The sequence below is a fragment of the Chlorocebus sabaeus genome, chromosome 1, assembly GCF_047675955.1.
Source record: "Chlorocebus sabaeus isolate Y175 chromosome 1, mChlSab1.0.hap1, whole genome shotgun sequence".
Lineage (NCBI taxonomy): Eukaryota > Metazoa > Chordata > Mammalia > Primates > Cercopithecidae > Chlorocebus > Chlorocebus sabaeus.
The window spans coordinates 58,082,666-58,108,637 of NC_132904.1; the positions used below are offsets into that span (position 1 = coordinate 58,082,666).

Below are 25,972 nucleotides of genomic sequence, written 5' to 3' on the forward strand. Positions count from 1 at the left end.
TTTCTGTTCCTGCTTTAGTTTTCTAAGGATAATAGTCTCCAGCTCCATCCATGTTCTTGAAAAGGACATGATCTAGTTCTTTTTTGATGACTGCATAATATCCCATGGTATATATATAACATATTTTCTTTATCCAATCTGCCATTGATGGGCATTTAAGTTGATTCAATGTCTTTGCTATTGTGAATAGTGTTGCAGTGAACATAGGCATGCATGTGTCTTTATGGTAGAGTGATTTGCACTCCTTCGGGTATATACCCAGTAATGGGATTGCTAGGTCAAATGGTAGTTCTGTTTTTAGCTCTTTGAGGAATTGCCACTCTGCTTTCCACAATAGTTGAACTAATTTACACTCCTATTAACAGTGTTTAAGCATGCCCTTTTCTCCATAATCTTGCTAGCATCTGTTAATTTTTGACTTTTTAATAATAGCCATTCTGACTGGTGTAAGATGGTATCTCATTGTGGTTTTGATTTGCATTTCTCTAATGATATTGAGCTTTTTCTCATGTGCTTTTGGGCCACATGTATGTCTTCTTTTGAAAGGTGTCTGTTCATATTCTTTGCCCACTTTTTAATGGAGTTCTTTGGTTTTTACTTGTAAATTTGTTTACATTCCTTATAGCTGCTGGATATTAGACCTTTATGCATAATTTGCAAGTATTTCCTTCCATTCTATAGGATGTCTGTTACTCTGTTGATACTTTTGCTAATGCAGCACATTTTACTTGAAAAATAATGTAAAAAAAAAAATCTCGATTTCATTAATAGGAGACTGATTCGAAACTTGTGGATTTTCCATAGACTACAATGGAACACAATGTAACTGGGGATATACATTAATATTTATGTAAAAACTTAAGATGGATACCTAATACCCAGATATTTCTTTCTAATAAAATCTTCCATTAAAAGGAACTCGTATTCCCTGGAGAAATGGTTGATTCTAGGACTGAGGCAGGAAGTGTGCAAAATGATCCTGGAGACTCTTGTAATGCAGAAAGTAAGAAAGTGATGAAAAAAAATCCCACATTATTGGGTATGTCAAAGGAACACAGAAACCAAATGAAGAGCTCCCAGTAGCCAAAGCTGTAATATTTGAGCAACAAATAAGGTAGTATTGGATTATAAACCAAAATATAAAATAAATGTTTATGAGTATATATGATGTAAATAAATGATTGAATAAGTAAATAAATGAGGAAGGTTCAAAAAGTCTGTCTAGAAGAATTCAACTTAATTTATTTAGTTACTTTGCCCATGAGGAGGTGGAATGTTACTCCCTAGCTTTTGAGTGTGGGCTTATCATGGTGACCTCTTTACAAAGAGTACAGTATGAAAAGGGGAGAAAAGAGTAATTGATATGATTTGGCTGTGTCCCCACCCAAATCTCATCTTGAATTCCCACATGTTGTGGAAGGAACCCAACAGGAGGTAATTGAATCATGGGAGCAAGTTCTTTCCCATGCTGTTCTTGTGATAGTGAATTGCTCTCATGAGATCTGATGGTTTTAGAAGGAGGAATTCCCCTGCACAAGCTCTCTCTTTGCCTGCTGCTATCCACGTAAGACGTGACTTGCTGTTTCTTGCCTTCTGCCTGATTGTGAGACTTCTCCAGCCATGTGGAATTATAAGTCCAATTAAACCTCTTTCTTTTGTATATTGCCCAGTCTCAGGAATGTCTTTATCAGCAGTGTGAACATGAATACAGTAAATTTGCACCAGTAGAGCTCAGTGTTGCTGAAAAGATACCTGAAAATGTGGAAGTGACTTGGAACTGGGTAACAGGCAGAGGCTGAAACAGTTTGGAGGGCTCAGAAGAAGACAGGAAAATGTGTGAAACTTTGGAACTTTCTAGAGACTTGTTGAATGACTTTGACAAAAATGCTGATAGTGACATGAACAATAAAGTCCAGGTTGAGGTAGTCTCAGATGGAGATGAGGAACTTGTTGGGAACTGGAGCAAAGGTGACTCTTGTTATGTTTAGCAAAGAGATTGGTGGCATTTTGCCCCTGGCCTAGAGATTTGTGGAACTTTGAACTTGAGAGAGATGATTTAGGGTATCTGGCGGAAGAAATTTCTAAGCAGCAAAGCATTCAGATGTGACTTGGGTGCTATTAAAAGCACTCAGTTTTATAAGGGAAGCAGAGTACCCCTGCAAAATTTAGAAAGTTAGAACTGCAAAGTTCAGAAAATTTGCAGCCTGACAATGTGAGATTGAAGGGGGCCAGCCTCTCCACACCTGTGGGTATTTCTCGTCAGGTGGGACAAGAGACTGAGAAAAGAAATAAGACAGAGAGACGAAGTATAGAGAAAGAAAAGTGGGCCCAGGGGACTGGCGCTCAGCATACGGAGGACCTGCACCGGCACCAGTCTCTGAGTTCCCTTAGTATTTATTAATTATTATTTTCACGATCTCAGCAAGAGGAATGTGGCAGGAGAGCAGGCTGATAGCAGGGAGAAGGTCAGCAAGAAAACATGTGAGCAAAGGAATCTGTGTCACAAATAAGTTCAAGGGAAGGTATTATGCCTGGATGTGCACGTAGGCCAGATTTATGCTTTTCTCCACCCAAACATCTCAGTGGAGTAAAGAGTAACAGAGCAGCATTGCTGCCAACATGTCTCGCCTCCCGCCACAGGGCAGCTTTTCTCCTATCTCAGAACTGAACAAATGTACAATTGGGTTTTATACCAAGACGTTCAGTTCCCAGGGGCAGGCAGGAGACAGTGGCCTTCCTCTGTCTGAACTGCAAGAGGCCTTCCTCTTTTACTAATCCTCCTCAGCACAGACCCTTCACAGGTGTCGGGCTGGCAGATGGTCAGGTCTTTCCCATCCCACAAGGCCATATTTCAGACTATCATATGGGGAGAAACCTTGGACAATACCCAGCTTTCCAGGGCAGAGGTCCCTGCGGCTTTCCGCAGTGCATTGTGCCCCTGGTTTATCGAGACTGGAGAATGGCAATGACTTTTACCAAGCATACTGCCTGTAAACATTTTGTTAAAAAGGCACATCTTGCACAGCCCTAGATCCCTTAAACCTTGATTCCATACAACACATGTTTCTGTGAGCTCAAGGTTGGGGCAAAGTTATAGATTAACAGCATCTCAAGGCAAAGCAATTGTTCAGAGTACAGGTCAAAATGGAGTTTCTTATGTATTCCCTTTCTACATAGACACAGTAACAGTCTGATCTCTCATTCTTTTCCCTATAGTGATAGAAAAGAAAAACCCATTTTCTGAGGAGAAATTCAAGCTGACTGCAGAAATTTGCCTAAGTAACTAACAGCCAGTGTTAATCCAGAAGACAATGGGGAGAATGTCTCCAGGGCATATAAGAGGGCTTCATGGCAACCCCTCCCACCACAGGCCTAGAAGAAAATGTTTTCATGGGCTAGATCCGGGTCGCATGCTGTGTGCAGCCTAGGAACTTGGTGCCCTGCATCCCAGCCACGGCTGAAAGGGGCCAACCTAGAGCTCGAGTCATGGTTTCAGAGGGTGCAGGCTCCAAGCCTTGGCAGCTTCCACATGGTGTTGAGCCTGCGAGTGCACAGAAATCAAGAATTGAGGTTTGGGAACCTCCACCTAGATTTCAGAAACTGTATGGAAACGCCTGGATGCCCAGGCAGAAGGTTCTCTGAGAAGATCCACTGGCTAGACTAATGGCAGTGGAAGTGAAAATGGGTATTTAACCAAGGTTTGAGTAAAAAGATGTTGCCAAGGAGGAATTAATAGGATTAGGAGACTGGTTGAACACTTCTTTGATAGCACTTATCAGTGCAAAATTATAATATAGTAAAGCCTTTTCCATGGCACTTTTTGTCTGTATCTGTGTGTTTATGTTGTCTCACTTAAGGAGCCATGAGCCCTTAGAGGACGCAACTTGTTCATTGTTGTACCTTCAGGATTCAGTATGAATATTCACTGATTAAATGAAAGAATATGTCAATGAAAAGTGAGGTAAAAGCAATAAATATGTAATAAGACATTTTTCTTTCACGATTTAGAGAATGGGAGAAAATTTTGTCCTGGGAGCTTGTTGTTTGACATGTGCCTTGACACTTAGGCAGAAATGTCTCAGAGACAATTCTCACTTTTCAGTGAGAATGGAACAGGCCAAGGCTAGAGAAACAATTTGGGGACTATGCATTTCTTCAGTCATTTATTGACTACTTACTATATGCCAGGCATTGGACTAGGTGTCAGAGAGACAAACAAGAATGATGAACTGCTCTTACTGTATCCTCTATGCTTATAAAGAGACAATTTCAATGTCTTCAATGCTTAAAAATTATATATACAAGACATCACATGTGTACAAAGGAGAACAAACTCAGATTTGCCTAGAGGAATCAGGGAGAGATTCATAGGAGAGAAAACACTAGAGTTGAATCTTAAATAATATGTAGGGATTAACTTGGTATGGTGAGTATGGGGTGAGAGGCAAGAATAGCAGGCAGAGGAATTGAGTAAAGATATAAAGATTTAATAATAATATCTACCTTCTGTTGATGACATATTCTTTCCCAAGTAGCTTGATTTAGAGAATAAAGAGCTTGAATTAGAGAATAAAAAGTAACTATTCATTTCTTTCAATTGCCCCAAAGAAATAGTTTACAATATGGTGATATGACATCCGTTTATGTCTGTTGGCCTCAAAGGTTCTTTTTCTCTCTCTTATGACCCTCCTGAAGCCTCTTGGCTGCCCATATTACATTCCTTTACTTCCAAATATCTTTCTAGACTCTAAGATTCTTTCTTTATATTTTAGAGATTAAACATGATATCTTAAAGTTGATATTTTGGAATCAGATAGACCTAGATTCAAACCCAAACTTTGACACCCATTACTTGTTACTTTGCCATATTTTACACTTCTTGTTAATACCTGTGAGGAGTAAATAACACTTTGTTGACAAATATGTAGCTCATATTTAACATGTTACTTCCTTTCTTTACTCTGTTCACTGGGAAAAGGAGGGAACCTAATAATTTACTTGTGTTATGAATAGTAGCAAATACCTATTGGGAAATTTACATAACTGATATACTACTTTAAATGTAAAAAATAATAAAGAATAGACAAAAGTCATAAAGTTCCACAGGTGTTAGTTGTTGGCTAATATCATTTGATTAACCGACCTGGTACCTCTGCTGTCACAGAGGTGCCAGGCTGTGGCACCTCTGTGCCACATGAATGGCTGGCCTCTTAACATCTTCACAGTAGGTTTCATCATTCTCATTTCATCTTTGCATTAAATCCACAGGATATTATCACTCAATTCACAGAAGAGGAAGTAGAAGGAGAGAAACATAGAGTGATTTTCGTATCTGGTAAGTAGCAGACACACAATTTGAACTCAGGTTTTTTAGACTCTAAATTTTTGAGAGAACCAAAAAAGCACATTTAGAGAAATTAAAAATGCATGGTATAAGGGAAAAGAAAATAGTTCAGCATGATAAACTATTTTCATCATACCCCATTCAAATGTATGGATGGGGTATGATAAGAACTGAAATTTGAAAGAGAAATTAGAACTGGACTATAAGGTTTGTATGACATGCTAAGTACAGTGGTTTCATTCTGATTATGAGGGTGATTCATACGGAATTTAAACATGATTAAGACAGATTACCACATGTGTGTTTAGAAAGAACTCTAGGGAGACTAAGGGCTGAATGGGAATGAGGTGTATGTGTAAATCTGCAACATGACTGGAGGCAAGGAATACAATTAGGAGTCTGTAGCACTGATCCTAGTGGGAGATAGAAGTCAATGCCCAAGTTTCATCTCCAGAGGGGTGATGTGTTGGAATCCTGTGAATGAACGGGATATCTAGGAGACAGTAAACAAGCAGTATAGAAGAGGGCCAATAAATTAACTCCCAGGATAAATACAATTTTAAAAGACTTGGAAAATAACCCAAATAATCTGCACTTAGTCACGTATGGGGAATAGCAAGAAAATCCATGGTTATGGAAGGCAAGGTGACAAAAGGTTTCAAAAGCAATATTCCATTTCCATAAGCATCCAAGAGAACTTGAAGAGCATTTGATTTCCTCAAGGATCTCTGTAGACCAACAGCTGTTACAAGCCTGGGATCACTTGACTCTGTGTCACTTCCTCCCACCAAGGCCCTGGTCCCTCAATATGTTCTCCAGAATCATAGTCTCTGAGACCTGGAAGTGACCCTGGAGACCTCAGAGTAAAAGCCTCAGAGTCTCTACTAAGTTCTTTCTCCCTCTAACACAGCTACACTTAGGCTCTGTAATCATTGACTTCTGTCTTCAGTCTCTCCTACCCCTGGGGATGCTGACTAGCCAGTCTATTAATGAGCAGTCACAGGCTGTGACCTCATTAAAAAGTAGCTAATGAGGCACTCTGTTGTTCAGGGAACACAGTCTACTGAGGTTCCCAGTGGCCTATCTTGGGGCCTAGAGGGAAAGCTTAGGTGAATAGAAAGGATCATATATGGGAGGGAGGGCTAATGACTCAGGCTGCAGAACCATAGCTTCAAACAAACTCATCTTGGCAAGCAGCCACCTTTGCAGCTCAGGTCCTGCTGGCCTGAAGGTAGACAGGAGTAGATGTGGTCCAGAACAGCAGTGATTTTCCTCTGAGCTGTTAGCATGTCTGCTCTGCTGTCCTATTTTGATAAGGACTTCAATTTCTGAAGATTAAGAAGAGGATTTCCTTGCACTGAGTTTTGGTCTCACATCTCTTAACTGCTCATTTACAGAAGTCTCTGGTCTCTGTCTTACAGCCTGTGTCTCCTTATGGCCCATTTGCCATACCACAGGCAAAGTAATTTTTCCAAAATACATATCTGATTGTTTTTTCATGCTGAAAATGCTTAAATTGAGTTACAGAGTTCACAAGATAGCATTCAAACACTTCAGCATAGAGGACTTTCAAGATTTGATGCTTACTTACCTCATCAAACTAATCCTCCTGTTCCCAGGTCAAACTGAAGGCCGGGCTGCTATTTCTCGTGGCCCAATAACAAGATGCAGATGAACTGGGGAGGAAGAGAGATTTTATTTCTGAAACCGGTTACAAGGAGAAAGTCTGGAAATTATTGCCTAACCAACTCAAAATTTTCCAGAGCTTATATACTGTCTAAGCCATATATCTACATGTAAGCATGCATTAATCTAAAGACATTAATGATTAACTTCTTTTAATCTATAACTAAGGCCTGAGTCCTAAAGACCTTCTTCTGGAGCTGAAGTAAATTTACTGAATGTAAATGGGTCCAGGTGCTGGGGTGATTACACTTATCTTGTCTCCTGCTAAATCCCAGAGGTTTGGGAGTTCCTTCAGACCCCTTAATAAACTTGTTTGTGGGCCAGGCATGGTGGCTCACACCTGTAATCCCAGCACTTTGAGAGGCCGAGGCGGGCAGATCATGAGGTCAGGAGATTGAGACCATCCTCACAAACACGGTGAAATCCTATCTGTAATAAAAAAAAAAAAAATACAAAAAATACAAAAAATTAGCCGGGCGCGGTGGCACATGCCTGTAGTCCCAGCTACTGGCAAGACTGAGGCAGGAGAATCACTTGAACCCAGGAGGTGGAGCTTGTAATGAGCCAAGATTGGGCCACAGCACTCCAGCCTGGGAGACAGAGCGAGACTCTGTATCAAAATAAATAAATAAATAAAAATAAATAAACAAACTTGTTTGTGGAGGCCTGGGGAGTTTCTTCAGACTCACAATAAAACTTGTTTAATCCTAAATGGTCCTGTTAAGAATTCCTTCATTATTTTTTCATTCTTTAAGGCCTCGGCAAAACTCTTGGTGAGCATTTTTTTTTTTACGTTCCAGCCTTTGTATAAGGGCACTGGCTTTTAATATTTAACTTAACCACTCAGTCAGTACTGAAACAGTTGTTATGGAGGCCTGCATTAGTGAGACCTGGCCTGCCACAATCCCCACTGTCAATTTGCACATGATTCCTATCATGCTTGTATATTTACTTATCACAAGAATCATAAGGAGATGGGGCATCATAATCTTTCTGGCTACTTCCTGCTGAGAGGGGGCCATCATTATGGGGCACCGAATGCAATGCTGGAGTGGAAGAAGTCGATTTGTTCCCGATTGCACTCTCTGTTTCCGGGGGTTAGAGGCAGCACCTCCTGAAATATAATAGTGTGCAACAGCAACATATATAAATAGGTTGCTTCTATTTTCTTCTGAAGTTTAAGCTGCCTAGTCTTCAGTTCACAGGGCTTTAAGAAAGCACAGCTTAGTTTCAGTGATTTCCAATTAGGAAAAATGGGGAAAACGGAAAAGAAACAGGAAAAAAATGAAGACATTATTTTGGAGACTTGTAGCCAGAAAAATTAGAATTTAATCCAAACTGTACAAAATAATAAAAATTAAAAAACATCAGGCAGTACTAGAATTTAACAACAGGTGTACTATAGTTTTTGAAACATAATTTTCCTCCAGTTTCCCATTTTTATTGAAAGACAAATCATGGTAGGACTGATTTGTTTTCTTATACTTGGCCTAATTATTTGTATACAGTGCAGCAAGAATAATTATTTTACACATAGTCCTTTTAAATTGGCTTTGATGAAAGTTTGTTCCATAGAAAGAATCTGAGATAAGACCTTTTAAAGCCAAGCCCAGCTATGAATTTGTACAATCAAATATCTATGAGTTAGGTGAATTCCTCTCCTCTTGAGGTTGTAAGATAACTTGGGGTTCCTGGCCTGTCAGAAAGTGACATTCTTTACTTACCACAGACCAGAAACCCTGTACAGGGACTGTGTACACAAAATATGAGGCCAGTTCCTAGGGCTTTATTGGCTCCATAAGTCAAGTTTGATTCCTTAAAGGAGAGCATACTATTCTAGTCAAAGCCTTGGTAAAATAACCAGTTTCTCCAATTGTGTCCTGTAACAAAAGAAAACATATTCTTATTGCACTTATGCAAATAACTATATTGCCATAAATTAAGAATACTCACAAATAGTTTCCAAATTCTGGAGAAATCAGAGAGAAACAAATATGCTCCAAATTTTGTTCATAGGAGTATAATTTACTTAATTGTTAAAAGCTGTTAATAGCTAAAAAGAAAAGCTCCCTTGACTCTGAAAAGCAAAATAAATGATTAGCAACAATTTAAGCAAACAGTCAAAAAGATCACTTCAGTCTCCTATTAGTTCAGTTTATGCAGTTAATTCCTGTCCTGCTTGATGTTAATGAACATTTTAGCTCTTTAAGAGTCCTGAACGTTTTTTCCTCTCTTCTGATGTCATAATCTCCAAATTTATCAGAAACCTGCATTCAAGAGCACCTGTTAAAGCTTTATAGCTGACTATAAAACCACCTTCTAAGAGGACCAAAACAAGATAACAATTGTTTATGGATGACAAAATGTTTTAAGGTAGCCATAGTTAAAGACACAATTGACAAGGAAATGTGTTACCTCTATGGCACACAATAATTTAACATAATTATAATTATTACTGGTAATGTATACTAAGATATATCAGACTTATAGGAGTTTCACTTGATTTTGGAACACATACCAACAACATATTTATAAAAATATAGCACGAAGAAAGCCAAACCCCATTTTCTATTTGGCTATGCTTCCTGTATGATTTTTGGTACCAAATAAACCAAATTTTACTTTTATATTAGTGCATTATTATGTTAACCTCAGTTCTTTTTTTTTCTCAGTATCTATTTCAGTGGTTATACCTTGTCTTCAAGTATCTACTTTGGTAGACTAAACATAGTGGCATTCATGTACCTACATAAAACTGACCTTTCTGGTAAAATGGAAACTGAATTCCCTATCATTTTGTCCCTGCCATGCCCCGACCACAAGATAATGCTCTTTCTCCATCATTTCTCATCTTAAAAAAGAGGATGCCCATCTATTTTGTTGCTTATGCCAGAAGTATGGTTATAGTCCTTGAAACCTTCTTCACCAATTACCATCTACAATATATCTTACCAAGTCTTGTCAATCTCATATTTCAAATATATTCTGAATCTGAACTCTCACCTTTATTGTTACTATCCAAAAATAAACCACAACTATACCAGTCTCCCTCTTTCTACTCTTGCAACTTACAGTACATGCTCTACCCAGCAGCTACCAGCATTTTTAAAAATCACCCTCTTGAATCAAAATGTTTCAATGGATACCTATTTGATATGGTTAGGCTTTGTGTCCTCACCTAAATCTCATCCTGAATTGTCATCCCCAGGTGGTTAGAGTTGTGACTTTGTGAGAAGTGATTGGATTATGGGGGCAGTTTCCCCAATGCTGTTCTCAAGGTAGTGAGTAAATGCTCATGAGATCTGATGGTTTCATGTATGGTAGCTTTTCCTGCACTGACACATGCTCTCTCTCTCACTTGATGCAATGTAATATGTGCCTGCTTCCCCTTCCGCCACGATTGTAAGTAGTCTCTTCTCACACAGCTATAAATAACTTCCCGCGACTGGATAATTTGTTAAGTAAAGAGGTTTAATTGACACAGTTCTGCATGGCTGGGAAGGCCTTCAGAAACTTAAATTGGTGCCAGGAGTGAGGTAATACTATAAAGATACCCAAAAATGTGGAAGCAACTTTGAAACTGGGTAACAGGCAGAGGTTGGAACAGTTTGGAGGGGTCAGAAGAAGATAGAAAGATGTGGGAAAGTTTGGAACGTCCTAGAGTCTTGCAGGACTCAGAAGACAGGAGGATGTGAGAAAGTTTGGAACTTCCCTGAGACTTGTTGAATGGTTTTGACCAAAATGCTGAGAGTAATGTGGACAATGAAGTCCAGGTTGAAATGGTCTCAGATGGAGATGAGGAACTTATTGGGAACTAGAGTAAAGGTGACTCTTGCTATGCTTTAGCAAAGATCCTGGTGGCATTTTGCTCCTACCCCACAGATTTGTGAAACTTTGATCTTGACAGAGATGATTTAGGGTATCTGGCAGAAGAAATTTCTAAGCAGCAAAGAATTCAAGAGATTACAGAGCATGAAAGTTTTAAAAAAATTGCACACTGACTATACAATAGAAAAAAGAAACTCATTTTCTGGGGGAAAATTCAAGCCAGCTGCAGAAATTTGCATAAGTAACAAGGAGCTGAATGTTAGTCACCAAGACAATGGGGAAAATGTCTCCAAGGCATGTCAGAGATCTTGGTGGCAGCCCCTCCCATCACAGGCCTGGAGGCCTACAAGGAAAAAATGGTTTCCTGGGCTGAGCCCAGGGCTCCCCTGCTCTGTGAAGTCTCAAGATTTGGTGCCCTGCATCCCTGCTGCTTCAGCTCCAGCTATGGCTAAAAGAGGCCAAGGTACAACTCAGGCTGTTGCTTCAGAGGGTGCAAGCCCCAAGCCTTGGCAGCTTCCACATGGTGTTGGGCCTGTGAGTGCACAGATGTCAACAATTGAGGTTTGGGAACCTCCACCTAGATTTCAAAGGATGTATGGAAATGCCTGACTGTCCAGGCAGAAGTTTATTGCAGGGGTGAAGCCCTTGTGAAAAACCTCTAGTAGGGCAGTGCAAAGGGGAAATGTGGGGTTGGAGCCCCAACACAGGGTCCCCACTGGGGCACTGCTAGTGGATCTGTGAAAAAAGACCCACAATCTCCAGACCTCAGAATGGTAGATCTGCCAACAGCTTGCACCATGCACCTAGAAAAGCTGCGGACATTCAACGCTAGCCTGTGAAAGTAGCCAGGATGGGTACTGTACCCTGAAAAGCCACAAGAGTGGAGCTGCCCAAGACTGTGGGAGCCCACTCCTTGCATCTGCATGACCAGGATGTGAGACATGGAGTCAAAGGAGATTATTTTGGAGCTTTAAGATTTAATGACTGCCCCCACCACCAGACTTCAGACTTGCATGGGGCCTGTAGCCATTTGTTTTGGTCAATTTCTTCCATTTGGAATGGAAGCATTTATAAAATGCCTGTATCCCGTTGTGGGTAACTAACTTGCTTTTGAGTTTACAGGTTCATGGGCAGAAGGGACTTGCCTTGTCTCAGATGAGACTTTGGACTTGGAATTTTGAGTTAATGCTGAAATGAGTTAAGGCTTTGGGGGACTGTTGGGAAGAAATGATTGGTTTTGAAATGTAAGGACATAAGATTTGGGAGGGGTTGGGATGGGATGATATGGTTAGACTTTGTGTCCCTACCCAAATCTCATCTTCAATTGTAATCCCCAGGTGTTGAGGGAGAGACCTGGTGGGAGGTGACTGGATCATGGGGGCGGTTTTCCCAATGCTATTCTCGTGATAGTGAGGGAGTTCTCATAAGACGTAATGGTTTTATAAATGGCAGTTTCTCCTGGGCTTTTCTTTCTCTATTTCTCTCTCTCTTCCCTGCCACCATGTAAGATATGTCTGCTTCCTCTTCCACCATGATTGTAAGTTTCCTGAGGCCTCTCTAGCCATGTGGAACTGTGAGTCAATTAAACCTTTTTCCTCTGTAAATTACCCAGTCTCAGGAAGTTCTTTATAGCAGTGTGAAGATGGACTAATACACTATTGCATGCAGTTTAAACTCCAAAATCTTTAACATGCTGAAAAGGAATTCCTCTATGACCTGACCTCTGTCTACCTATCAAGCCATTTTTCACCTTTCTTTCCCATATTTACAACATTTCAGCAAATATCGGTGTTCTTGTACTTTTGAAATGTACCAAGTTCTCCCTCACCTGGGACTTCTGTGATCTTTTTCAGTCTAGAATGCAATTTTCCTACCTCTTAACCTAGTTGCAAAAATTAGCTTACATATTATCATCTAAGGAACCCCTAAAATATTATTTTGTTATTATTTGTTTGTTATTCCTTTTTCTTTCCCTCTGGGACAATTTTCACAACTTTTAATTTTATAAATATAAGGCCATTTATTTAAATACTACCCAGTACATCTAGAACTTGCTGAAGAGCCACGTGGTCTGCACAGTAGCTACAGGAAAGCCTGGGAACCAGGAAGCAGCAGCCAGTTTGGCCCATGTGCTTTGGTTCATGATGACTGGGTAGTGCAAGGGACTTCAGATGTCCACATAGTGGTCATATGCCATGGTAGCCAGGAGGAAGCATTCAGCCACCCCAAAGAAGAAAAAGAAATACATCTGAGTGGCACAGCCAAGGAAGGAGATGGTTGTGTCCTGGGCAAGCAGGGTCCCCAGCATTTTGGCCACAATGACTAGGTTGAAGCCAATCTCCAGGAAAGATAAGTTTCCGAGGAAGAAGTACATGGGGCTGTGTAGCATGGGGTCGGCTAGGGTAACCAGAATAATGAGGCTCTTTCCCATCAGAGTGACCAGGTAGATGGTTAGAAATGTCAGAAAGAGCAATGACTGTATTTCAGCAGGCAGGGAAGAGAAGCTCATGGGGATAAATTCACTTATTTCTGTCCAGTTTCCTGTAGCCATAAGTATAGGCATAAATCCCCAACTGTGGTCCTGGAGAGGAATTCTTGATTGGAAGTCAGATTTCCAATCTGTTTTTCAGATTTTCTCTTACCGTCAGTGATAGAGGCAAGGTCAGCACCTCAGCTGGAAGAGGAAAGGTCTTGTGTTGGCTAAGAATAAAGACGCAATAAAGAGTGGTCAGAGCCTAAGCACTGAAATGAGCCATAGGTCACCTTTCTCCTCTCTTTTATGTTCCATTTTTTATCTTGTTAGCATATTTACTGAAACAAATCTGATCTTGTTCACACACACTCGTTTTCTTCTGCACCCTTAATTCTTTTGTAATAGGGTTAAGTGAAAGGGATCCTGAGGCAAGGGAGCGAAGTAAGATGAGAAAACAGTAGAAAGTTTCTATTTATACCTGTTATATATTGGCCTTCATCAAAGACATATTGTTTTCATCTTCATCTGCTGTCAAAACTATTACTAATCTTTCTGTATGCATTTAGGGACTCCAGTTCCAAAACAATTGACAGGGTATGCAGTGAAAAATGTATATTGTATCATATTTTATTCTGAAGTTATTCTAAGTAGAAAAAATAGAGGTGAAGGGATGAGTGAGAATAATGTTTACAGGGTGTGGTTGTTTTAATGCACTTCCCCTCTCATTCAATGTAAGAATTGTAGACTACTTCAAATCACATAATACTTATTCTTTCTTGCCACATCAGACTATGGAAAACAATGTTAGCAGTTTCCTCTTTGGTCCAGCATATCTATAACTGACAACTGATTCTTAGTACCTGCATAATCCACTGACTCTCAAAATTAAGATCTGAGAGGAGTATTATACTACAACTCTTTGGAAAGTGAGTGTGTCCAAGGAGATTCCCACTACTTCTCTTTCAAGAACAGGAAAATTGGAAAAAACAGATTCCCACAAAAAAAAAAAAAAATCTATAAAAAATATAGGAAACATTAGAGTGAAGTTTCAAAGGAAAACATTCATGGATAAAAAGTTATGAAACAAGAGATATGATCTTAAATAATATGAAAGGAAACTCTGTATTTATTCAATTTCTATGACAGCACTGATGATACAATGATTGATTATTCACTGAAGCTTAGAATGTAATAGAGAAAATATTTAAATAATCAATTATAACACATCACAATGAAAGTCAAAATGCAGAAATATATAGTACCTTAAAGGGGCACAGGAACACATAACATAATCTTTAAAGACTTTCTAGGCAACAGAGATGAAAATAAAGTTGGCTAAAATATAGGAACAGGCACCGTGGGAAGAGGGTGTTGGAGGCCGGCTACATGGAAGATGGGCAGCTTTCCGACATGACTCAGATTCTGACATAAGGGCGGCACCCAGCGACAGGCCGCAGCAAGTGTGGAAAGTGCTAGGCGGGGACAGTGCTTATGAGGGCCTTCTAGAGCAGGGCAACTGCATGTGCACCAGTATCATGTTACCTAGTTGTTGAAAGTGTGGATTCAAGTGAAGAGAGTTTTTCTAATTCAGACGATGATAGCTGTCTTTGGACGCGCAAGTGACAGAAATGTTTTAACCCTCCTCCCAAACCAGAGTCTTTTCAGTTTGGCCAAGAGCAGTCAGAAACCACCTGTTTCTGGAGCAAAGAAGATTAGTAATATGTGGGGTGCTGTACTGCAGGAACAGAATTAAGATTCAGTGGCCACTAAAGTTGGTATCTTGGGAATGGATGGCGCTATTGACAGAAGCGGACAGTTCGAGACCTACGATTGTTTGCTTACTAAGAAACTTAAGAGGGAATCTCAAGAGCATATAAAAGGACTAGATGAGAAACTAGCTGAATATATGCATGGTGGCAAAAAAAACAAAAAACAAACAAACAAACAAAAATGGGATCAAAGGAAGAGGAAAAGGGACTAGGTCATCTCAAAAGGAAATGACCTGTCAAAGACAGGCTAGGGAACAGACTAGAACCAGAAATGAACTATAAAGGTTGATATGAGACCACAAAGGAAGATTCTCAAGAGAAAGTGGCTAATGAAATTTCATTCGGGTTACAGGAACCAAAGAAAGATCTGATGGCTCAAGTAGTGAGGATTATTGGGAACAAAAGGCAATTGAACATCTGATGGAAACTGCTGAAGTGGAAAGAAATGTCCTCTTTATAATGAATGGTAGTCAAAGAACAATGGGTGGAGTTTTTCTGAATCTCTTGAAAAACACTCCTAGTATGAGCAAAGAACAAACTAAGGTTGTTTTCTACATTGAAAACCAAAAGGAATATGAAAATTAAAAAGCTGCTAGGAAGAGGAGAACACAATGAAAAAAATGAAATAAGCTATTAAAAGTCTAAATTTTCAAGATAATGATGTATCATGAGAAACTTCTGCAAGTGGCATAAGTGAGGCCCTGGTCTCTCTTGATGAGTCACAGGAAGGACATGGAGAAGCCAAGCTGGGCGTAGAGGAAGCCATTGAAGTTGATCATTCTCATAACTTGGCCGTCTTTTAAGTACATGTTCAATAGTTTGAGGAATAAGCCTTTCTAAAATAACATTGTAATAAACAATTTTTACTAAAATTGCAATGTTTTGCACTGATTAACATGAGAATCTGGAGGAAAGATAATTGTTTTCATGTTTTAAATAAAAACTAATATATGTGGCAAAAGGAATGCAATTGATAGAAACATTTAAATATATCTCATGTTTGACAAAATACTTAAGAGTATGTAGCATAGGATTTAATTTTTCAATCTGTTGCATGTGCTAATTATTGTATTACTAGCTAATAATCAGTTTTGTCCAGGTCATTATAACATATTATTCAAAAGTTTATTTGCCTTTTCTAATTTATCTTTGCAGTAAATTATGCTTTGGCTTTAAAACATTCCATTAAAAGATCAGAATGAGACATATAAATTATTAAACTGTTACAAATGCATTCAAATTTGTTTTTTCTGTGTTCCAAGAACTTAGGCAATTTTAATGATAAAGACTAAAATTAAAAGAGGTTTATACTGATGACTCTTCCCACTTATTTGTTTGTCCAGAGGTAAATAAATGTCAGAAGTTTCTCAAAGATCTATTTGGACCTTTTTTTTTTTTTTTTTTTTTTTTTGAGATAGAGACTCGGTCTGTTGCCCAGGCTGGAGTGCAGCGGCACAGTCTTGGCGCGCTGCAACTTCTGCCCACCAAGTTTAAGCGATCTCATGCCTCAGCCTCCGAGGTAGCTGGGATCACAGGTGTCCCACCATGCCTGGCTAATTTTTGTGTTTTTAATAGAGACAGGGTTTTGCCATGTTGGCCAGGCTGGTCTAGAACTCCTGGCCTCAGGTGATCCACCCGCCTCGGCCTCCTAAAGTGCTGGGATTATAGTCGTGAGCCACCACAACCGGTCTATTTGTTCTTAAATTTTACGTGTTCTTCGACTTATTAATTAACTTTGTCATAAACTAAATGTGATCTACACCTGTGTATTACCACATACATTAAAAAAATTCCCAGGTCAGGTGTGGTGGGTCACACCTGTAATCTCAACATTTTGAGAGGCTGAGATGGGAGGATCACTTGAGCCCAGGAGTTCGAGATCAACCTGGGCAACATAGCAAGACCTTGCCTCTAATTAAAAAAAAAAAAAAATCCCAGTGGCAGCCTGCCTAAGACTGTTTTACCTTATGTTAAGGAAATTGTATATTTAAAATGTTACATGTGCATAAAATTTTAAATTACTCATTTTTATTAATGAAAATAAAGGTAGCTTATTTTAGACATTCCAAGAGTTAACTATAGTTTACAAAACATATTAAGCAAAAATATGCTTAATACATTCAGCAAAAATTTTGTATATTAAGCAAAAATGTAAAATTCAGTAATTATAAACTATTCCTTACAAACAACATACTTGAAATCTTTCAGTAGTTCCTGAAAATATGGTCATTGAAGTTGGATCTAAGAGGAAAATGGTTATTGGTTGCTTTTTATTTATAAAGAATGCAAAAATAAAATTAGATTTTGGGCAGTCCTTAAAAAAATGTAGACACAAACAGGGTGCTATGTGTAATTAGGAAAATATTGTAACGAAAGTGAACTGCAATAGCAAAAACAAAATTTTTACTGAGAACAGTAAAGCTTGGATTTGACTCTGACTCTGCCTAAAATAGAAAATTTACATGGAAAGGCTTGAAGTGCTCTCCCATAAGATGCAGAAAATGGAGAAATAGATGAAAATGAGATAAAACTTAAAAAGCAGAAAACAATGTAACAAATAATTAATGTCCCTGAAAAACTGAGCCAAACAAATGGAGCTGGAATAATAAATAGTAAGAAAGATAATGAAGATGTTATTAAGCAAACAAATCAATTAGATAATAGCAAGAACTCATGAAGCAACAGGCAAAATCAAAGAATGACTAACAACCAGTGTGCCCCCGTGAACAATATGGTTTTCAAGAATATATTAAAAACATTGCAGAATCTATGCAGAAAAAAATTATTTCTTAAAATAATACTTATCACACTGAAATTGGACTGCTCTGTGGCACTAACAAGTAAAAAAAGAAACAAAATTTATAATTGTGAGGAAAATATTGGAGATTTTAGCAACTGTAATTGCTCAAGCTCTCTTTTTCTCCCTCTCTCTCTCTCACACACACATTCACATAAACACACACACACACAAACCTATACAATTTTGACTAAAACAAAAGGATCAATGATATTGGTAAACACAGTATATCAATTAGAAACTACTGTTTTATTATAAGACATTCTAGACTTCTGTACTTCAGAATAAACAGAGTGAAGTCATGGGAGATAGGAACATAACAATTTAAACTAATGGGACATATCTAAGCTATCAAAGGAGATGGCCCTCTTCCGGAAAAAAAAAAAAAGTAAGTAATAGGAGAAACATGTAAACATCTGTAAACTGTACTACCAACAACATAAAATAAAATACTATTACATAGGTAGTCATAAACCTGTTCAATATGTTGTAAGAAAAATACACCTGGAAATAAAAAAATGTCATTAGGAAATTAAAAGTCTGTGAAAACCAGTCTGGGATACTGAAGGAAACTGAATTAAGAGAATGTTTGAGAAATTGAGGAATACTATGAAATGATAAAAATTATAGAATAAATTAAAAATTCAGGAAATAAAAATAGATAAATTTCTAGGAACATAGAATGGCAGATCAAAGCAGAGAAATGATAGACAAAATGCTAGCAAAAGTAAAAATTATTGAGCTAATAATTTTAAACTTAAAGTAGTTCTTACTATACAAAAAATGTATGGAAATATACTCACTCATATTTTTTTATTTTTCTCATTAAACTTTTTAAATGGGGCTCAAAATTCTGTGACAAATTTTTGGTCAAGTTGTTTCCATTAAAAAGTACTGATTTTAAAATTACTAAGTTACTAATAACTTAAAACTGCCACACGCAAAAAAGAAAACCAGAGTGGTCCACAAAACATTCTCCTTTCCTTCTGAAGGTTTTACGATGCGTTGTTATCATTAACCAGTCTTTTACTACTAAACTTAAATGGCCAATTGAAACAAACAGTTCTGAGACCGTTCTTCCACCACTGATTAAGAGTGGGGTGGCAGGTATTAGGGATAATATTCATTTAGCCTTCTGAGCTTTCTGGACAGACTTGGTGACCTTGCCAGCTCCAGCAGCCTTCTTGTCCACTGCTTTGATGACACCCACCGCAACTGTCTGCCTCATATCACGAACAGCAAAGCGACCCAAAGGTGGATAGTCTGAGAAGCTCTCAACACACATGGGCTTGCCAAGAACCATATCAACAATGGCAGCATCACCAGACTTCAAGAATTTAGGGCCATTTTCCAGTTTTTTACCGGAACGACGATCAATTTTTCCTTCAGCTCAGCAAACTTGCATGCAATGTGAGCCATGTGGCAATCCAATACAGGGGCATAGCCAGCACTTATTTGGCCTGGATGGTTCAGGATAATCACCTGAGCAGTGAAGCCAGCTGCTTCCATTAGTGGGTCATTTTTGCTGTCACCAGCAACGTTGCCACGACGAACATCTTTGACAGACACATTCTTGACATTGAAGCCCACATTGTCCCCAGGAAGAGCTTCACTCAAAGCTTCATGGTGCATTTTGACAGATTTTACTTTGGTTGTAACGTTGACTGGAGCAAAGGTGACCACCATACCGGGTTTGAGAACACCAGTCTCCACTTGGCCAACAGGAGCAGTACCAATACCACCAATTTTGTAGACATCCTGGAGAGGCAACACAAGGGCTTGTCAGTTGGACGAGTTGGTGGTAGGATACAGTCCAGAGCCTCAAGCAGCGTGGTTCCACTGGCATTGCCATCCTTACGGGTGACCTTCCATCCCTTGAACCAAGGTATGTTAGCACTTGGCTCCAGCATGTTGTCACCATTCCAACCAGAAATTGGCACAAATGCTACTGTGTCGGGGTTGTAGCCAAATTTCTTTTTTTTTTTTTTTTTTTTTTTTTTTTTGAGACGGAGTCTGGCTCAGTCGCCCAGGCTGGAGTGCAGTGGCGCGATCTCGGCTCACTGCAAGCTCCGCCTCCCGGGTTCACGCCATTCTCCTGCCTCAGCCTCCCGGGTAGCCGGGACTACAGGCGCCCGCCACCTCGCCCGGCTAATTTTTTTTGCATTTTTAGTAGAGACGGGGTTTCACCGTGTTAGCCAGGATGGTCTCGATCTCCTGACCTCGTGATCCGCCCGCCTCGGCCTCCCAAAGTGCTGGGATTACAGGCGTGAGCCACCGCGCCCGGCTGCCAATTTTCTTAATGTAAGTGCTGACTTCCTTAACAATTTCCTCATATCTCTTCTGGCTGTAGGGTGGTTCAGTGGAATCCATTTTGTTAACACCAACAATTAGTTGTTTCACACCCAGTGTGTAAGCCAGAAGAGCATGCTCTCAGCTCTGCCCATTCTTGGAAATACCAGCTTCAAATTCACCAACACCAGCAGCAACAATCAGGACAGCACAGTCAGCCTGAGATGTCCCTGTAATCATGTTTTTGATGAAGTCTCTGTGTCCTGGGGCATCAATGATAGTCACATAATACTTGCTGGTCTCAAATTTCCACAAGGAGATATCAATGGTGATACTACATTCCCGCTCAGCTTTCAGTTTATCCAAGACCCAGGCATACTTGAAGAAGCCCTTTCCCATCTCAGCAGCCTCCTTCTCAAAATTTTTGATGGTTCTTTTGTCGATGCCACCGCATTTGTAAATCAGATGGCCAGTAGTGGTGGACTTGCCTGAATCTACGTGTCCAACGACGACAATGTTGATATGAGTCTTTTCCTTTCCCATTTTGGCTTTTAGGGGTAGTTTTCACGACACCTGTGTTCTGGCGGCAAACCCGTTGCAAAAAAAGATACTCACTCATATCTTAATCATTGTTCTAGTTTCCTTTTAACTTTGAGGGTAGAGAAAGCTTTAAGTTTGCAGATAGAAAAGAAATAAAAAAGAAAACTCAAACCCACAAAACCACACAAGTCACAATCAAAACACCTTTTAAGCTATATACCAAAAAAAAAAAAAAAAGATAAAAGAATTCAGAAGAACAATAGATTTCTGCTGAACACACGTATGACAAAATATAGTAGATTCAGGTTTGTATGAATTCGAATGAGAATAATTTTATCTTATCACATAAGAAACAATAAAAATGAATTAAATTGCTCTTCAAATCAACTTAGAAAACGAAATAGACACAGAAAGAGAAAATGGAATTAAAAGCAGATATTAATTTCAAAAAGTTAAAACTGATAAATCTGAGATTTGGCCATTCAAAATATTAAGTAAAAAATTGTTGGAAAATCTAATGAAGAAATAATAGAGAAAACAAAAGTATGTAATTTAGGAATAAAATATGTAAAATAATCTCAGATATGGAATGAAACTTTAAAAATTATAAGCAAATACTACTACATTAATAAATGTCTGATTTTTAAAATGAAATAGCTTTCTAGTAGTATGTGAAGTTTAGCCTTGAATAAAACAGGTAAAAATGAGTGGTTTGAAGTAATTTTATCAAAAGATTATAATGCAAATGCCCATTAACCAGGATAAAATGAATGAGGTAATTTATTCCTTCAGAGAACAGGTAAATCTTGTGATTTATCTTTAGATGAACTGTTTCAGGACAAAGAAAAAGATGCAGTGTTTTCCAATTAATATTATGACAATTACCTATACCTGTTTTCAAAGCAGCAAATATAATATACACACAAATAAACCAAAAGACCAATCTGACTTGTGAATATAAGTGCAAAATTAAGAAATAAAATGCAATCATTTTAAACCCAAAACATATATAGTTACATACATATATAGTATGGCCAAGTAGGATTTATTATAGGAATACAAATATGATTTATAATTAAGAAATAATCAAATATAATTTATCTCATCAACATTTCAATAAAAAAAGTTAACCTCATTAAATCCTAAAACTGTTTGAAAGTTCAACATTTATCTCTAAAAAAAATCCAACACCGCAAAGTTTTATAACTTTTGAAGAGAAAACTTTCTTAATGAATCCTGAATATTATATAAACAATAGCCAATTCTGAGATTAGTAGTATAATAATAGAGCAATGGTTCTGAGAATCTGGGGACTATGGAACACTTTTACAATCTGACAGCAGTTATGAACTCTTTCTCCTCCCAAATGTACATATGTGTGAAATTTTGCATATAATTTTTGGGGGTTTATAGATATTCTGAAGATCATAGATATTGTTGAAATTCTAATGCCACTATTGGTTTAAAAATTCTGGCCAAAATAATATGATGAGAATAATAAACAAGGCATCAACATTGGAAAAGAAAACAGAAGGACTGGGCATGGTGGCTCACCCCTGTAATCCTAGCACTTTGGGAGGCCGAGGCAGGTGGATTGCCTGAGCTCAGGAGTTCAAAACCAGCCTGGGCAACACGGTGAAATCCGTCTCTACTGAAAATACAAAAAAATTAACCAGGCGTGGCAGCATGAGCCTGCAGTCCCAGCTACTCGGGAGGCTGAGGCAGGAGAATTGCTTGAATCCGGGAGGAGGAGGTTGCAGTGAGCCAAGATCATGCCACTGCACAGCCTGGGCGACAGAGCAAGACTCCGTCTCCAAGAAAAGAAAAAAAAGGAATAGACAATTATCATTACTTTCAGAAGAAAAGTTGTTCAATGACAGAAAACTAACTTGTTCAATGAGTTGACTAATCATACAATGTATTTTAAGAATTAATATTTTTCTTGTATACAAGGAAAAAGCAGTTGCAAAATAAATTTCATGTTATCAATAAAAAAATTTTGAAATAAACGTATCAGGAAATAATTAGTATCCTATTTAAAATAATCAAAACCCTCATGAAATGTCATAATCTAATCTTGAACAAATTTTGTGTCATATTGTGTTTATGACTAGATAAATAGTTTTATGAAAATATAAATTTTTGTCAAATTATTAAAACTATTTAAAGTAATTGCAAAATTAAAAAATTATATGTTTGTGACCATATGTTAAAATACTTTGGAACATTATTTTATAGTTTATCACATTATTTATAACATGAAAATATTTTATAATATCTCTACACATGCTTTAAGTATACTATATTTGTATTAGACAAGACATGGAAATATAATGAAGGCCAAAAATAGTATATATACAAGAAAAATACAATAAAGAGCTCTGGAGCAATGCAAAAACAAGCCCAGTTAAACTCTCACCATTTATCATAAATAATTACATTCAATATAGATGATGATTTAAATGTTGAAATTAAGCTCTAGTTGAGTGTGAAGAAAATATGTTTATATTTTTTTACATATGTTTGTGGTCTTTCTAAGCAGTATACTAAAACAAAATTCCTGAAGAAAAAAGATGATTGATTAGCCCAAGTAAAAATTAAATGATTTTAAACGTAAAAATACAAAATTAAAAAAGAAATAACATTAAAATAAGAAAATGTCTTAAGATATATGGCAAAAGATTCCCACAGATTTTCAAAGAGTAGAAATTTAGGTAGAGGGGGCATAAAAGCCAACATAGATCAGTGGAAATGAGAAACCAGAAATAAATTCACACATACACGGTCAACTGATGTTCAACAAGTGTGCCAAGAACACATAATCGAGAAAAGGGTAATCTTTTTAACAAATGATTTTGGAAAAACTGAATATTCATATGCAAAACCATGAAATTTTCTTTTACCTTTTATTATACCACACACAATAATCAACTCAAAATGAATTAAAAATGTAAATGTAAGAACTGAAACTCCCCAGTGCTTTGGGTGGTCAAGGCAGGCAGATCACCTGAGGCCAGGAGTTCAAGACCAGCCTGGCCAATATGGCAAAACTCTGTCTCTCCTAAATACACAAAAATTAGCCAGGTGTGGTGGCATACGCCTGTAATCCCAGCTATTTGGGAGGCTGAGCCAGGAGAATTACTTGAACCTGGGAGGCAGAGGTTGTGGTGAGCGGAGATTGCCCCATTGAACTCCAGCCTGGGCAGCAAGAATGAAACTTAATCTCAAAAAAAAAAAAAAAAAAAAAAAAAAGAACTGAAACTACAAAACTCCTGGAAAAAAACATAGAGAAATAGCTTTATGACATTGGGTCTTGCAACAATTTTTTGGATATGGCACCAAAAGCACAAACAATAAAAGCAAAATTAAGCAAGTGGGACATCAAGCTAAAATGCTTCTATGTAGCAAAGTCAATAGAGTAAAGAGACAACCTACAGAATGTAAGTAAATATTTGCAAAACATGTATCTGAAAAGAGGTTAATATCCAAAATATATAATAAATGCCTACAACTCAGTAGCCAAGAAAATAAGTAAGCTGATTTTAAAATGGACAGAAGACTTGAATCGATATTTCTTTAAGAAGACATACAAATGGCCAACAGGCAATGAAAAGATGTTCAACATCAGTAGTCATCAGGGAAATGCCAATCAGAACCAGAGTGATTATCACCTCACACCTGTCAGGATGGCTATTATCAAATAAATAAACCCAACAGACAAAAACAAAGAAACAAAACAAAGCAAGTTTTAGCAAAGATGTAGAGACATTTGAACCCTTGTGCACTGTTGGTGGGAATGTAACACGTTGCAGCCACCGCGGAAAAAAAACTATGGAGGATCCTCTAGAAATTAAAAATAGACCCAACAATCCTGCTTCTGGGAAGATATCCAAAGGAACTGATATCAGGATTTTGAAGTGATATGTGCACTCCCATGCTCACTGCAACGTTGTTCACAATAGCCAAGATATGGAAACAACCTAAACATTCACTGACAGATTAGTGAATAAAGAAAATGTGCTATATAACTACAATGGAATATTATTTAGCCTTAAAACAAGAAATCCTGCTATATGCAACAACAAGGATAAATATGGAGAGGATTATACTAGGTGAAACAAGCCAGTCATTGAAGGACAGTGCATGATTCCACTTATATGAGGTATCTAAAATAATCCAACTTACAGAAAATGAATGTAGAGTGGTGCATATTAGGTTCTGGGGAGAGGGTAAAAGTCAGGAGTTGCTTTCCAAGGGTATAAAGTTTCGGTTCGGCAAGATGAATAAGTTCTAGAGATCTGCTGTGCAACATGGTACCTATAGTTAACAATACAGTACTGTGTACTCAAAATTTTTTGAAGTGAGTAGATCCATGTTTTAAGTGTTCTTTACACACACACATACACACAAGCAAAAGGCACAGTGATTTCACATACAAACGTGTTCAATGTTACATCATTATAGTGTCAAAATTGTGTCAATAATCTACAAATGATTGGGTCAATTATGACCCAAGCATTTAAGGAAATGTCATGTAAACATATAAGTCATTTTTAAAGAACATTACCACTATTGAATAATACTCACCATATAATAGTAAATGGAAAAAAGCACAAAAATACATATGATTTACATGTAAAATTCCAAACTCATCAATATGTGCATAGCAATATGCAAATTTTTAGCAATAGTCACTTTCAAGTGGTAGGAAGCGAGATGGGACTATCTCCTTAATTTTGCTTTCTGGGGTTTCAAGCATTCTACAATGAGCTACACATATTATATAGCAGTAATAAAAGCAGTAATAATAAAAATAAAAATTATGACTTCATGTTGGTAGCATTTGCCTAATACATAATAGAATTACGTTATAGATGTTACTTTTCCTTTTTCACATTCTTCTTACGATAATTGTGTGATCTAGACCCTATTATTATCCTCCCCTTATTGCCACCCAATGAACTGAAGTTTAGATACATTATGTAATTTGTTAAAGAATTTGATAACTTGTTTACATGGGCAGTAAAAGGCAGCATCTGCATTGAAAACCATAATCAGAAAAAATATAATAAAAGCAACACCTGGATTTTTAGCAAGATATGCAATATGAATACAACATATTCCTTAGGTCTCATTTTTTTGTCCCTTTGTCATTCAGGTACCTTAATCTTCACCAATGCTGAGGATAAATGTATTTGTTTGTTATTGAACAAATTACTTCTTTTCATTATTCTATACCAGGAGTT

General features: G+C 37.8%; 1 protein-coding gene and 2 pseudogenes across 1 annotated transcript; 1 reads left to right on the top strand and 2 right to left on the bottom strand.

The window, feature by feature from the left end:
- Positions 1-12,902: 12,902 nt before the first annotated feature.
- On the bottom strand, positions 12,903-13,484 carry LOC103241222 (olfactory receptor 10A5). Its single transcript, XM_037999779.2, is given in 1 exon segment — positions 12,903-13,484. A coding segment is annotated over 1 exon segment (519 nt). The 5' UTR covers positions 13,422-13,484.
- A 1,006-nt stretch (positions 13,485-14,490) lies between these two features.
- LOC103242237 (phosphorylated adapter RNA export protein-like) lies at positions 14,491-15,737 on the top strand (annotated as a pseudogene).
- Positions 18,877-20,762, bottom strand: LOC103241228 (elongation factor 1-alpha 1 pseudogene; annotated as a pseudogene).